The sequence below is a fragment of the Ranitomeya imitator genome, chromosome 4, assembly GCF_032444005.1.
Source record: "Ranitomeya imitator isolate aRanImi1 chromosome 4, aRanImi1.pri, whole genome shotgun sequence".
Classification (NCBI taxonomy): domain Eukaryota; kingdom Metazoa; phylum Chordata; class Amphibia; order Anura; family Dendrobatidae; genus Ranitomeya; species Ranitomeya imitator.
The window spans coordinates 161,685,835-161,700,039 of NC_091285.1; the positions used below are offsets into that span (position 1 = coordinate 161,685,835).

The following is a 14,205-nucleotide window of genomic DNA, read 5'->3' on the forward strand; positions in this document are numbered from 1 at the left end:
GCTGCTCACTGGGTTCCTGAATATCATCCTCTCTAATCCCTTAGCAAACACCCATAAGGAGAGGAGACATCACACACGTCAGCAGACTCCGCCCATAATTACTGCAGTGCAGTAATGTGAGCTAGTTGTACACTAGGTTTTTCTGAAATTTCAGCAGCTGCTCCCCCTAGTGTTGAAAAGTGGAAATTCCAAAACTTTTCAAATTATTTTTCATATTTTACTAAATTATAAACAAATGATAATATTTTTTAAGAAAATGTAATCATTAATTCTTTACATTTTTACAATTTCTGAAAAAAAAAATTTTTTGATGGCACCTTCCCTTTAAGACCAAATGTATTTACAATGGTAAACTTTGCATTAATGTGTGTATGCGATTGGCTGGAAGACCCTACATTCACTGTTGTAAGCAAATGCAGAAAAAACACGTCCTTTCTGGCTGCTTAGATGAACAAGAATGTATTGTCAAGAATCATATAGTTTGCTGAAAAATGGAAGGGATGAAGTATAGCCCCTTCCCCATAGACCAGGGAGTGATGGGAAAGTTGCGTAGAGCAGAGGTGTCAAACTGCATTCCTCAAGGGCTGCAAACAGGTCATGTTTCCAGGATTTCCTTGTACTGCACAGGTGATAATTTAATCACCAACTCATTATTTGTGTAGGTGATTAAATTATCACCTGTGCAGTACAAGGAAATCCTGAAAACATGACCTGTTTGCAGCCCTCGAGGAATGCAGTTTGACACCCCTGATGTAGAGCCCATGGTATCACTATCCTGCACGATCTAGGCCTTCAGCAATAGAATAGAGTAGTTAGTAATTCACCTGACCTCTATTGCATGAGCCTGTTGTGATTTTTTTTTTTGGAAAGTCCCCCAAAAAGTTGTTGCTTTTGACTTTTTTTTTTTTCTTTATTTTTATGTGGTATGGGATTTTATCATCCCATGCACTTTCACGATCAGCATGCCCTAACTCGGTTTTCATATTTCCACCATAGATTTTTACCTTTTGCAGTGAATGAAATCCATGCTAAAAAAAACTAATCTGCACATAAGAAATAGTTTTTTTTTTTTTTTTTTTTTTTTTTTTTTTAATGATTGCTTAAAAAACAATCAATATCCCTCTCCCCTATTTTAGCCCTACAATGAGTAAATAATTATGTAAATGACAAAGTTTAAGCACATTTGGCACTATTTGTAATGTTAATGTGTGAAATCATCTCCTCCAGCAAAGTTTAGTAAAGTCTAGTTAGGAAACTGTATGCCATGTAAAATGTTAATGATAGTCTTATGAATGTGCTTACTATAGAAAAACTAAGTGGTGTTGAATAATTGGTTTTACATTTAGACAGTGTTTGGCATATGTTTGTAGTGCAAATGTTCCTTTACATCTTCCAGGAGAAAGTGACCCGCAATGAATAGACTCTCTTCACTTGCTTTTTGGGCATTGAAAGGGTTATGTGTCTCCAACTTTCGTAGGGCACATTATACATCCTCAAGGGTTGCTTTTGAAGTGCCTTCTAAATGTCGCTCAGTAGTGGCTATTTTAATGAGTTATTAGCTCCGTTGCCTCTGAATAATTATGACAAAGTGTTTTGAAGCCAATTAGTGTTGAAAATGTGCTAACCTAACCCCCTGCCAGTCATCATTTATTAGTGATGAAAACCCCATCATGGCTTTTAGCTCTGTCCTGCTTTCAACATATGTACGGTACATTTACACACAAACCTTCTTAGTGAGGCTCCTAATATTTCACCACTGGGTTAAGCAAATGATATTCTCTGGATCTCTTGTGTTTCTTTATTTTATGAAGGTATCGGCATTCTCCACATGGGAAAAGGAGCTCCACAAGATTGTATTTGACCCTCGTTATTTACTCCTTAATCCCAAAGAAAGGAAACAGGTAATGATACTTCACCTAGGGTACAACATATTTTGTTGGGACATAACAGAAGGATGTTTGTAGCTTGAAAAACCTTCATTTTATTACTGATGTTTGGACAGCATAGTAAAATATCCTATCCAAAAAGACTTGTCGTTCAGCTTGATAGATTTGTATCTAAAGGAGTTTTCCCATGAACAAGGTACATTTTTATTAATAGATCTTGAAATAATAAGTTTCACAATTGGATGTGTCAAAAATTGTCCCTGTATTGAGATAATGTTATAAATGTGCCCCTGCTATGTACCATATAATGGCTGTGTCTGACCATGCAGGGACATAGTCTGATCATAGCAAAGCTATTGGCCAGGTGAGGAAGCAAAAAGTCACTTATGATAAGTGAGCATATAGACGAAACAGCAGGAGCTCACACCAGCGGATTTCCCTGCCTGTGCTAACACAGGAGTGAGTGTTTTTGCCACATCTCCAGCCCTCTGAGCTCATCATAAATCGTGCCAGTAACATGGCGGCTGAGCTTATGCATCACTGACTTGATTTATGATAAAATTACTGGACTAGTGACGTGACAGAAACACTCACTCCTGTTATAAAACCAGGAAATGTTTCCTTTAGGTAGCACCGCTGTGAGCCCCTGATGCTTTATCTGTACACTCACTTATCATAAGTGATTTATGCTTTCTCCCCTCGCCATGACCTGTGGTATGTATCATTACACAATATGTATCAGGCACACCTTTTATAAGCTTATCTCTGCACAAGAACTTTTTTCTCTCTCTCGCTTCATTGGGGGACACAGGAGACCATGGTTGTATGCAGCTGTCACTAGGAGGTTGACACTATGCAAAAAAAATAAAAGGTTAGCTCCTCCCCAGCAGTATATACACACCAACTGGCAGAAAGCTAATCCGTTTTAGCTTCGTGTCAGTAGGAGGTAGACACAGGGCTCTTAGCCCCGCTTTTACCTTTAGGTTTTGTTGTGTTCTATTAAAGGGAACCTGTCACCCCCAAAATCGAAGGTGAGCTAAGCCCACCAGCATCAGGGGCTTATCTACAGCATTCTGTAATGCTGTAGATAAGCCCCCAATGTATCCTGAAAGATGAGAAAAAGAGGTTAGATTATACTAACCCAGGGGCGGTCCTGGTCCGATGGGCGTCCTGGTCCGATGGGCATCCCGGTCCGGCGCCTCCCATCTTACCATGACGTCCTCTTGTATTCACACTGCGGCTCCGGCGCAGGCATACTTTGTCTGCCCTGTTGAGGGCAGAGCAAAGTACTGCAGTGCGCAGGCACCAGGCCTCTCTGACCTTTCCCGGCGCCAGAATGCTGTAGATAAGCCCCTGATGCTGGTGGGCTTAGTTTACCTTTGATTTTGGGGGTGACAGGTTCCCTTTAATCATCTCTATTTTTCAGATACAGCTTGTGATATGGGCGACAGAGTGTAATCGGTCACTCTGCTCTCCCCCCTAGAGCTCTCTATCCAAATGTTTTACTTTTTATTAGTACAAGATTTTATTAAATATGTACTTTGTTCGCGGGACAACCCATTTAAGCAATCATATTTTTTTTGCTTTTGTTACCCATATTCTGCTAACTGCGGTTTTTGCTTTTTGTTTTTATGCCTGCAGGTGTTTGATCAGTATGTTAAAACAAGGGCAGAGGAGGAAAGGAGGGAAAAGAAAAACAAGATTATGCAATCAAAGGACGACTTCAAGAAAATGATGGAGGAGGGAAAGATTAACCCAAGGTTTGCCTGAATTTAGTAGATATTCCAGTCTGAAAATCTGACACAAAATATGTTAAAATGTAACTATTAATTTAAATTGTGGTGCACATGAAAAGTAACTTTCTTCATCGCCTCTCATTGGGGGACACAGGAACCATGGGTGTATGCTGCTGCCACTAGGAGGCTGACACTATGCACAAAAAAAGTTAGCTCCTCCTCTGCAGTGTACACCCCACCGACTGGCATTATACTCTTCAGTTTAGCTTGGTGTCAGTAGGAGGTGGACACGGGTCTTTCATTAGACCCTTATCTACCTCAGTGTGCGTCGTTTTTCTTTCAGGTTTTCTTCCGGAGGGATACAGGGTGAACGGTCACACCTGTATCCCCACAATACGGACTAGGAGTACGGCATGTACTGCCACCCCATATCCTCATAGATCCCTCAGCAGGACCAAGATCCTGGCACACAAGTGTGCTCAGAAGTCCGGTCCTGGCTCCGTCCCCCACCCACTCGCCCACCAGAGCCTGTCGGTTGGAGGAGACGAGGACGTCCATCACCAGCTCCACGGACATCTAATACTTTCCACGTTTTAAGGTTAGTACCGGATGGCGTGAGATGTTAGGTGAGTATCTTTTCCCTCCCTATCAGTCTCTCCTTGGGGGGTCTCTGCAGATTCTCTGCTACAAGAGCAGGGGAAATATGGGCGCTTCCACACTACCTTTCCTGCGGCCGCATCTTTACTCTGTGCGCCGCCTTACAGGCAGCCGCACTTCTATTACTGCTGCCGCACTTTTTTCTGGCACAGACCTCCGCAGCAACCTGGGCAACAGTCCGATCATTTGCGCGGCGGCACTGATGACCGGCCGCACTTTTACAGGCAGTCGCACTGCCTTGCCTGCGGCCGCATCCTTGCTTTCTGCGGCGCGGTCCCCTACAGGCAGCCGTGCCGTTTTCCCCGGTGGCCGTACCTTTCGGAGCTGACTTGCGGTCCTCTCCAGCGTCCGCCGGCTTCTTGTATACTTCCGGCGCCGCGTCTCCGCCACTTCCGATTTGCTCAGGCAGGAGAAAAACAACCTTCTCCCCGCATTCCCCACCCACCAGCGCCATCTTGGTGCTCAGCAGGCTCCGCCCTCCCCACTTCGCTGGCGCCACACATCGCCACTCCACCACCTTGCAGAGCGCACATCCTGGCGTTTTTCCTGTGATTCCTCTTGATTTGCGGCAGGAGCCCTTATCACCTTCCTACCTATACACTTCCCCGGAGGTCCACCGCAATCCGGATGACGTCCTCCACCTGGATTCAGTTTTCGTCTGCCGTGAGTAGCTCTGCACTGCAGACTGACACTCCCCTCTGCCCCCTGTCCCCTAACCCTCTGGCATTTTCTTCAGGGACTTTCTCAAAATGTCTACCTCTAAAGGGGACCGCTCTCAACCTCCTCTGCCTTAGTCAAATTCTTTGCATGTTCGTCTTGTAACTGCAAACTTCCCTCAGGTCAGTCCTCTCCACTCTGTCAGGCCTGCAGCAACCCGATTGTTCCCACCGCCCAGGATCCCCCGGCTGCTTGAGAGCGATACCCCCACCCCAGGCTGGGTTTCCTCTCTGTCACAATCGGTGGCGGATCTAATACGAGTGTCTCAAACTCTGGTGTGAGTGCTGGACCGATTATCCCTGCAGACTCCCGCAGTAGCCAGCGGGTCGCAGGAAGCTCCGTCCGAGCCCTCCATTTTAAGCCGCAAAAGGTCCAGACAGGAACGCCGGTCTGAGTCCTCTTCTCGCTCCATCTCACCACACGCTCCTTCTCTGCGGTCGACTTCCCCCGGTCCTCCTCTCCTGAGTCAGGCGAGGCATTCTCAGATGCACGTTCGGAGGATGTTTCGGAGCTGGATTCGAACCAAATCTCTACCATGAGGGATATGGTTCAGAATCTCATTGGAGCGATAAATCAAACCTGTGGCATCAAGGAGTCCTCTACGGAACCCGCAGATCAGGCGGTTTCGTTTAGACGGGCTAAACCACCTTCCAAGTTTTTCGCTCCTCACCCAGAATTCGAGGAGATTATGACCAGAGAAAGAGTAAACCCGACCAGAGAGGAAAGCGACTTGGCGTTTTATATCCCTTTTCTCCAGAGCTCACCACTAATTAAACTGTTTCTACTTCGGTGGATCGTCCAGTTTCCAGACTGTCCACCAGCATGGTCCTTCCACTGTCCGGCGGAGCATCTCTGAAGGATTCTAACGATAGTCATAGAATCTTTCGCGAAGTCAGCCTTTGAAGCGGCCTCAGCTAGTCTTTGCCCGGCCTTTGCTTCCACTTGGGTTTCAAAATCCATATCCAAATGGGCCAAACAACTCCGGTGGGGCATTCTGGACTGGGCTCCACCCGGACAGCTGGTGGAACTTACCAACCAGATTTCTCACGCGGTGAATATCTGGTCTCCGCCTCCCTGGATGCCGCGTCTTGTGCGGCTCAGGCGTCCAGCAACGCGGTTGCCATCCGCCGGACCGTTTGGCTTAAGGTCTGGCAGGCGGATTTGTCTTCTAAAAAGTCCCTTACCAGCCTGCCTTTTCAGGGGTCTCGTCTCTTTGGTGCTAAGCTGGACCAAGTCGTTAAGGACGCCACTGGGGGCACAAGTTCTCTTCTTCCCCAGGCCAAACCTCGTCGTCCTCCTCCTAGACGTCAATTTCGGTCGTTTCGGCCTTTTCGTCGCTTCGTGGCGTCAAACTCCTTTCCCCAGCAGCAACAGAGGCCACAGGCATGTCAGGAGAAGAATACAGTATCCTTTAGGCCCACTCCTTCCTGGTGTCCTCGCTACTCCCAGGGTAGATCCTCCAGGTCCAGGACTGGAAGATCCACCTCGGCATGACTCTCGGCAAGACCCCAGCCCACCTTCCAGGCTGGGCGGCCGTCTCCTCTTCAGAGATGTTTGGATCTCCTCAGTAGAGGACGCATGGGTCAGGGAAGTTGTATCGTCGGGATACAAGATAGAGTTCGTTTCACGACCCCGGGATCGTTTCTTCGAATCCCGTCCTCCAAGAGACCCCGCTCTAGTTCCGGGTTTCTTCGCAGCCATCGCTTCTCTCCTCAAAGCCAGGGTAATCGTTCCCGTCCCAGAAAAAGAACAGTTCACAGGTTTCTATTCAAACCTTTGTGGTACTGAAAAAAGACGGCAAGGTTCGTCCCATTCTGGATCTCAAATTACTGAACAGGAGAGTTCGTTTGAAGCACTTCAGGATGGAATCCCTTCGTTCTGTAATTGCTTCCATGGAGGCTCAAGAATTTCTGTGGTCCATAGACATTCAGGACGCCTACCTCCATGTTCCGATATTCCCAGGACATCATCGATTCCTGCGCTTTGTGGTGCTCCAGGAACATTTTCAGTTTGTCGCCCTGCCATTCGGTCTTGCAACCGCCCCAAGAGTCTTCACGAAGATCATGGCGGCGCTGATGGCTATCTTGAGGGTCAGAGGCCTGGTTCTGTTTCCATACCTCGACGACATCCTCATCAAGGCTCCGTCCTTTTCTCAGGCTCACGAAAGCCTGTACATCGTGCTCGACACCCTAGCCCGTTTCGGGTGGCTGGTCAACCGGAAGAAGTCCTGCCTTATTTCTCCCCAGCGCATCATCTTTCTGGGCATGCTCTTCGACACTCGTCAGACCAAAGTCTTTCTTCCCGAAGACAAGAGATCCATCCTTCGTCGGGACATACGCTTGCTCCAGGGTCCTCGGCCTCCCTCTTTCCAATCGGCCATGAAGGTTCTGGGGAGGATGGTAACAACACTGGAAGCGATTCCCTTCGCCCAATTTCAATCGTGACCCCTTCAGCAAGCCATTCTGTATCAGTGGGACAGGTCTGTCTTCTCGCTGGATCGTCCGATCCAACTTTCTCCCCGGGTCAAACGGTCTCTCAACTGGTGGCTGACATCACCTCTCATCTCCCAGGGCAGGTCCTTCCTTCCAGTTCACTGGCAAGTGGTGACGACGGACGCCAGCCTGCTTGGCTGGGGTGCGGTGTTTCGCCACCTGACTGTTCAGGGCCGTTGGTCGGCGCAGGAGTCATCTCTGCCAATCAATGTTCTTGAGATTCGGGCCATTTTTCTGTCCCTCCGTCACTGGGAAAGGATTCTCAAGGGCCTACCAATCCGAATCCAGATGGACAATGCCATGGCTATGGCTTATGTCAACCATCGGGGGGGGGGGGGGACTCTGAGCTCCTTGGCCCTTGCCGAGGTATCCAATATCCTCCTCTGGGCAGAGGCAATGGTTTCGGTTATATCCGCGGTGCATATCCCCGGCGTGGACAATTGGGCTGCCGACTTCCTCAGCCGCGAGGGTCTCGCGGCAGGAGAATGGTCTTTGCACCAGGATGTCTTCCATCAGATTTGTCTTCAATGGGGGACTCCGGATGTGGACCTCACGGCGTCTCGTACAAACAGGAAAGTTCCTCAGTTCATCTCCATGTCTCGAGATCCTCTGGCGGTGGGCGTCGACGCTCTGGCCATTCCTTGGTCACGGTTCGTGCTGCCCTACCTGTTCCCACCCTTTCCCTTGCTTCCCAAGCTGTTGAAAAAGATCAAAGCAGAAGGCGTGTTGGTCATTCTGATCGCCCCAGATTGGCCCAGGAGCGCTTGATTCGTGGAGATTGTCAACCTTCTCGCGGACGCCCCCTGGCGCCTTCCAGACAGGCCCGATCTGCTGTCTCAGGATCCGATCTGCCACCCGAATTCTCGGTCGCTCAGTTTAACGGCGTGGCTGTTGAGACCACAGTTCTAAGAGTGTCCGGCCTTTCGGACCGGGTGATTCACACCATGATCCAGGCTCGGAAGCCTTCTTCTTCTTTCCTTCCTAAGGTAGTTTCCACCTTCCACCTCAACGAGGACATCGTTCTACCTTCCTTTTGCCCAGCTCCGACTCATCCTCTGGAGCGATCGTTGAACAAGCTGGACCTCGTCAGGGCAGCGAGGATCTACCTGGATAGAACGTCCACTTTCCGGAAGACGGATTCTTTTTTTCGTCATTCCTGATGGCACGCGCAGGGGCCAACCGGCTTCTAAGGCGACTTGCTCGCAGTATCAGAACGGCAATTCTGGAGGCTTACTGGGTCAAGAACAGAGTGCCCCCTCCTGGGATCAAGGCTCACTCTACCCGGGCAGTCGGCGCCTCCTGGGCGGTGCACCACAGGGCTTCCGCCCTACAGCTTTGCAAAGCGGCAACTTGGTCTTCCATCCACACGTTCGCCAAATTTTACAAGGTCCATACCAACGCTTCGGCGGGCGCCTGCCTAGGCAGAAGGATCTTGCATGCAGCAGTGGTGAGTCCTCTGACCTGATGGAAGTCTGTTTCTCCCGCCCTAGGGACTGCTTTGGGACGTCCCATGGTTCCTGTGTCCCCCAATGAGAGGCGATAAAGAAAACAGGATTTTTGGTTGCTTACCGTAAAATCTGTTTCTTGGAGCCTCCATTGGGGGACACAGCACCCTCCCAATGTTTCTCAGTTTCCGTTATTTTATGTTCTATGACTCTTCTCACGTTTACAGTTCTCAAGCTTGTGGTTATGGTTTTTCAACCTTGTTATTTATCTCCTACTGCTTTCTCACTAAGGCTACGTTCACATTAGTGTTGCGTCGGGGGCAGCCGCGGCGACGCATGCGTCATGCGCCCCTATATTTAACATGGGGTGCGCATGGACATGCGTTGCTCTTGCGTTTTGTGACGCATGCGTCACTGTGGCGCAACTGTCAGGGCGCAGAGGACGCTGCATGATGCAGTTTTTTCTGCGCCAAAAAGCATGCAAAAGTGAACGTATGCGTCACAAAACGCTGCGTTGTGCATGCGTTTACATTTGCGTTGTGCGTTGCGTCGCCGACGCTGCACCGCACAATGCAAATGTGAACGTAGCCTTACTGAAGAGTATAATGCCCGTCGGTGGGGTGTACACTGCAGAGGAGGAGCTAACTTTTTATTTGCATAGTGTCGGCCTCCTAGTGGCAGCAGCATACACCCATGGTTCCTGTGTCCCCCAATGGAGGCTCCAAGAAACAGATTTTACGGTAAGCAACCAAAAATCCTGTTTTTATGAAGGGGCCATATATGAAACCAGGTAACCATTGCTGGTTCCCTAATTTTTTCTAGTGAATAGTTTGTCCTGCTCTGGTATGCATACATCCTAAAAAAAGCATGTACACTTTTTTCATAAACACTCAGATTCTCTCATTTTTATATAGGACTACTTTTAGTGAATTTGCTACTAAACACGCCAAAGATCTTCGCTTCAAATCTATTGAAAAAATGAAAGACCGTGAAATCCTTTTCAACGAATACATGGTTGCTGCAAGAAAAAAAGAGAAGGAAGACTCCAAGAATAAAGGAGAAAAGGTAAACTGTAACTAAATAATGCTTCTGGTTGCCTGATTTAAAGGATTTGTCTAGTTCTTTGATTGTTTTCAATGGGTTTAGTTTGTATTGTGGAGAAAAGCATTTGTTTCAGCTTAAAGGAGACACATCCAGTGCAGAGTAGTGTTTTTTGTAAAGGAAGGTTGCAAACTGTAGATTACATACATATTTAAAAGGTAGCTTTGGTTGGGAAGTACAAAATCTTCCCTATTAAATAAGTGCACTATATCCTATTTATATAGTACTATTTATCTAGAAGACAACCCAAAAATCAAGGAAACTTGCCATGTAGACTGCAATTTGCATTCTTTTTTTGGGTCTAGTACAGTCTGCTGTTTTGCAGCCTTGTGATGGTCTGTATTAAGATCACTAATTTTTCCACTGGTTTGCCTGTTTTTCCTTTTATGTATGTGCGACTCAGGAAGTGAAAATACAGTTTTTCTAAGTGATCTGTCTATTGCCATGCTGTAGTTTTAATAGCCTCCAGCCTTAATATACTTTTAATAAAGCTGTTAAATTCCTTGTGGAAATCCAGCCGGTGTAGGAACAGGCAATGTGTCTTGGAGAGCTTTTATGCATCTTCTAAGCCTATGTTCGACCTGTTAAAGGGGTTGTCCACTACTAGCACAACCCATTCTTAAACTAAATGTTCAGCACCGATAAAATAATAAAGCCTATACTCTCCTCTCGTGCCGGCGCCTTTTCCACGGTATCGGAACTCATGGTCTCGGGGCTGTGATGTGGTGGAATGACACGTGATGACTGGAGCTCAATCGGCACTGGCGTCACTGTCTCCACCTTTTGGACAAATTGAACATATAGAGGAAGTCCGGCACAAGCTGCACCCGAGACTTCCTCTTCATGTTCAGTTCGTACGAAGGCGGAGACAGTGACGCCAGCGCTGGTTGGGCGCCAGCGTCACATGTCACAACACATAATCACAGCCCCTGGGAGAGCGAGTGCCGGGAACAGCGCCGGCACGGGAGGTATTAAGCTTTTTTTATTCTATAGTCCTAGTAATGGACAACCCCTTTAACCCCTTTACCCCCAAGGGTGGTTTGCACGTTAATGACCAGGCCAATTTTTACAATTCTGACCACTGTCCCTTTATGAGGTTATAACTCCGAAACGCTTCAACGGATACTGGTGATTCTGACATTGTTTTCTCGTGACATATTGTACTTCATGGTAGTGGTAAAATTTCTTTGATAGTATCTGCGTTTATTTGTGAAAAAAACGGAAATTTGGCGAAAATTTTGAAAATTTCGCAATTTTCAAACTTTGAATTTTTATGCAATTAAATCACAGAGATATGTCACACAAAATACTTAATAAGTAACATTTCCCACATGTCTCCTTTACATCAGCATAATTTTGGAACCAATTTTTTTTTTTGTTAGGGAGTTATAAGGGTTAAAAGTTGACCAGCAATTTCTCATTTTTACAACACCATTTTTTTTTAGGGACCACGTCTCATTTGAAGTCATTTTGAGGGGTCTATATGATAGAAAATGCCCAAGTGTGACACCATTCTAAAAACTGCACCCCTCAAGGTGCTCAAAACCACATTCAAGAAGTTTATTAACCCTTCAGGTGTTTAATAGGAATTTTTGGAATGTTTAAATAAAAATGAACATTTAACTTTTTTACACAAAAAATTTACTTCAGCTCCAATTTGTTTTATTTTACCAAGGGTAACAGGAGAAATTGGACCCAAAAAGTTGTTGTCCAATTTGTCCTGAGTACGCTGATACCCCATATGTGGCAGTAAACCACTGTTTGGGCGCATGGGAGAGCTCGGAAGGGAAGGAGCGCCGTTTGACTTTTCAATGCAAAATTGACAGGAATTGAGATGGGACGCCATGTTGCGTTTGGAGAGCCACTGATGTGCCTAAACATTGAAACCCCCCACAAGTGACACCATTTTGGAAAGTAGACCCCCTAAGGAACTTATCTGGATGTGTGGTGAGCACTTTGACCCACCAAGGGCTTCACAGAAGTTTATAATGCAGAGCCATAAAAATAAAACAAAATTTTTTTTCCCACAAAAATTATTTTTTAGCCCCCAGTTTTGTATTTTCCCTAGGGTAACAGGAGAAATTGGACCCCAAAAGTTGTTGTCCAATTTGTCCTGAGTACGCTGATACCCCATATGTGGGGGGAACCACCGTTTGGGCGCATGGGAGGGTTCGGAAGGGAAGGAGCGCCATTTGGAATGCAGACTTAGATGGAATGGTCTGCAGGCGTCACATTGCGTTTGCAGAGCCCCTAATGTACCTAAACAGTAGAAACCCCCCACAAGTGACACCATTTTGGAAAGTAGACCCCCTAAGGAACTCATCTTGATGTGTTGTGAGAGCTTTGAACCCCCAAGTATTTCACTACAGTTTATAACGCAGAGCCATGCAAATAAAAAATATTTTTTTTTTCCACAAAAATTATATTTTAGCCCCCAGTTTTGTATTTTTCCAAGGTTAGCAGGAGAAATTGGACCCTAAATGTTGTTGTCCAATTTGTCCTGAGTACGTTGATACCCGATATGTGGGGGGGAACCACCGTTTGGGCGCATGGGAGGGCTCGGAATTGAAGGAGCATCATTTGGAATGCAGACTTAGATGGATTGGTCTGCAGGCGTCACATTGCGTTTGCAGAGCCCCTAATGTACCTAAACAGTAGAAACCCCCCACAAGTGACCCCATATTGGAAACTAGACCCCTCAATGAACTTATCTAGATGTGTTGTGAGAACTTTGAACCCCCAAGTGTTTCACTACAGTTTATAACGCAGAGCCGTGAAAATAAAAAATCTTTTTGTTTTCCCACAAAAATTATTTTTTAGCCCCCAGTTTTGTATTTTCCCAAGGGTAACAGGAGAAATTGGTCCACAAAAGTTGTTGTCCAATTTGTCCTGAGTACGCTGATACCCCATATGTTGGGGTAAACCCCTGTTTGGGCACACAGGAGAGCTCGGAAGGGAAGGAGCACTGTTTTACTTTTTCAACGCAGAATTGGCTGGAATTGAGATCGGACGCCATGTCGTGTTTGGAGAGCCCCTGATGTGCCGAAACAGTGGAAACCCCCCAATTATAACTGAAACCCTAATCTAAACACACCCCTAACCCTAATTCCAACGGTAACCCTAACCACACCTCTAACCCTGACACACCCCTAACCCTAATCCCAACCCTATTCCCAACTGTAAATGTAATCTAAACCCTAACCCTAACTTTAGCCCCAACCCTAACTGTAGCCCCAACCCTAACCCTAACCCTAACCCTAGCCCTAACCCTAGCCCTAACCCTAACCCTAGCCCTAACCCTAGCCCTAACCCTAGCCCTAATGGGAAAATGGAAATAAATACATTTTTTTTTTATTTTTCCTTAACTAAGGGGGTGATGAAGGGGGGTTTGATTTACTTTTATAGCGAGTTTTTTAGCGGATTTTTATGATTGGCAGCCGTCACACACTGAAAGACCCTTTTTATTGCAAAAAATATTTTTTGCAATACCACATTTTGAGAGCTATAATTTTTCCATATTTTGGTCCACAGAGTCATGTGAGGTCTTGTTTTTTGCGGGACGAGTTGACGTTTTTATTGAAAACATTTTTGGGCACGTGACATTTTTTTATCGCTTTTTATTCCGATTTTTGTGAGGAAGAATGACCAAAAGCCAGCTATTCATGAATTTCTATTGGGGGAGGCGTTTATACCGTTCCGCGTTTGGTAAAATTGATCAGTTTTATTCTTCGGGTCAGTACGATTACAGCGATACCTCATTTATATCATTTTTTTATGGTTTGGTGCTTTTATACGATAAAAACTATTTTACAGAAAAAATAATTATTTTTGCATCGCTTTATTCTCAGGACTATAACTTTTTTATTTTTTTGCTGATGATGCTGTATGGCGGCTCTTTTTTTGCGGGACAATATGACGCTTTCAGCGGTACCATGGTTATTTATATCTGTCCTTTTGATCGCGTGTTATTCCACTTTTTGTTCGGCGGTATGATAATAAAGCGTTGTTTTTTGCCTCGTTTTTTTTTTTTTTTTTCTTACGGTGTTTACTGAAGGGGTTAACTAGTGGGACAGTTTTATAGGTCGGGTCGTTACGGACGCGGCGATACTAAATATGTGTACTTTTATTGTTTTTTTTTTTTTTATTTAGATGAAGAAATGTATTTATGGGA

At 46.0% G+C, this 14,205-nt stretch overlaps 1 protein-coding gene across 2 annotated transcripts in view; it reads left to right on the forward strand.

Annotated features, from left to right (window-relative positions):
• TCERG1 (transcription elongation regulator 1) overlaps nt 1–14,205 on the forward strand; it is a 112,118-nt gene that overhangs the window by 45,453 nt on the left and 52,460 nt on the right. For both annotated transcript variants that reach the window (XM_069764072.1, XM_069764073.1), the window contains 3 exons: nt 1,812–1,901; nt 3,528–3,646; nt 9,848–9,998. In XM_069764072.1, the coding sequence (XP_069620173.1) occupies nt 1,812–1,901; nt 3,528–3,646; nt 9,848–9,998 (360 nt within the window). The remainder of the gene's footprint in view (nt 1–1,811; nt 1,902–3,527; nt 3,647–9,847; nt 9,999–14,205) is intronic.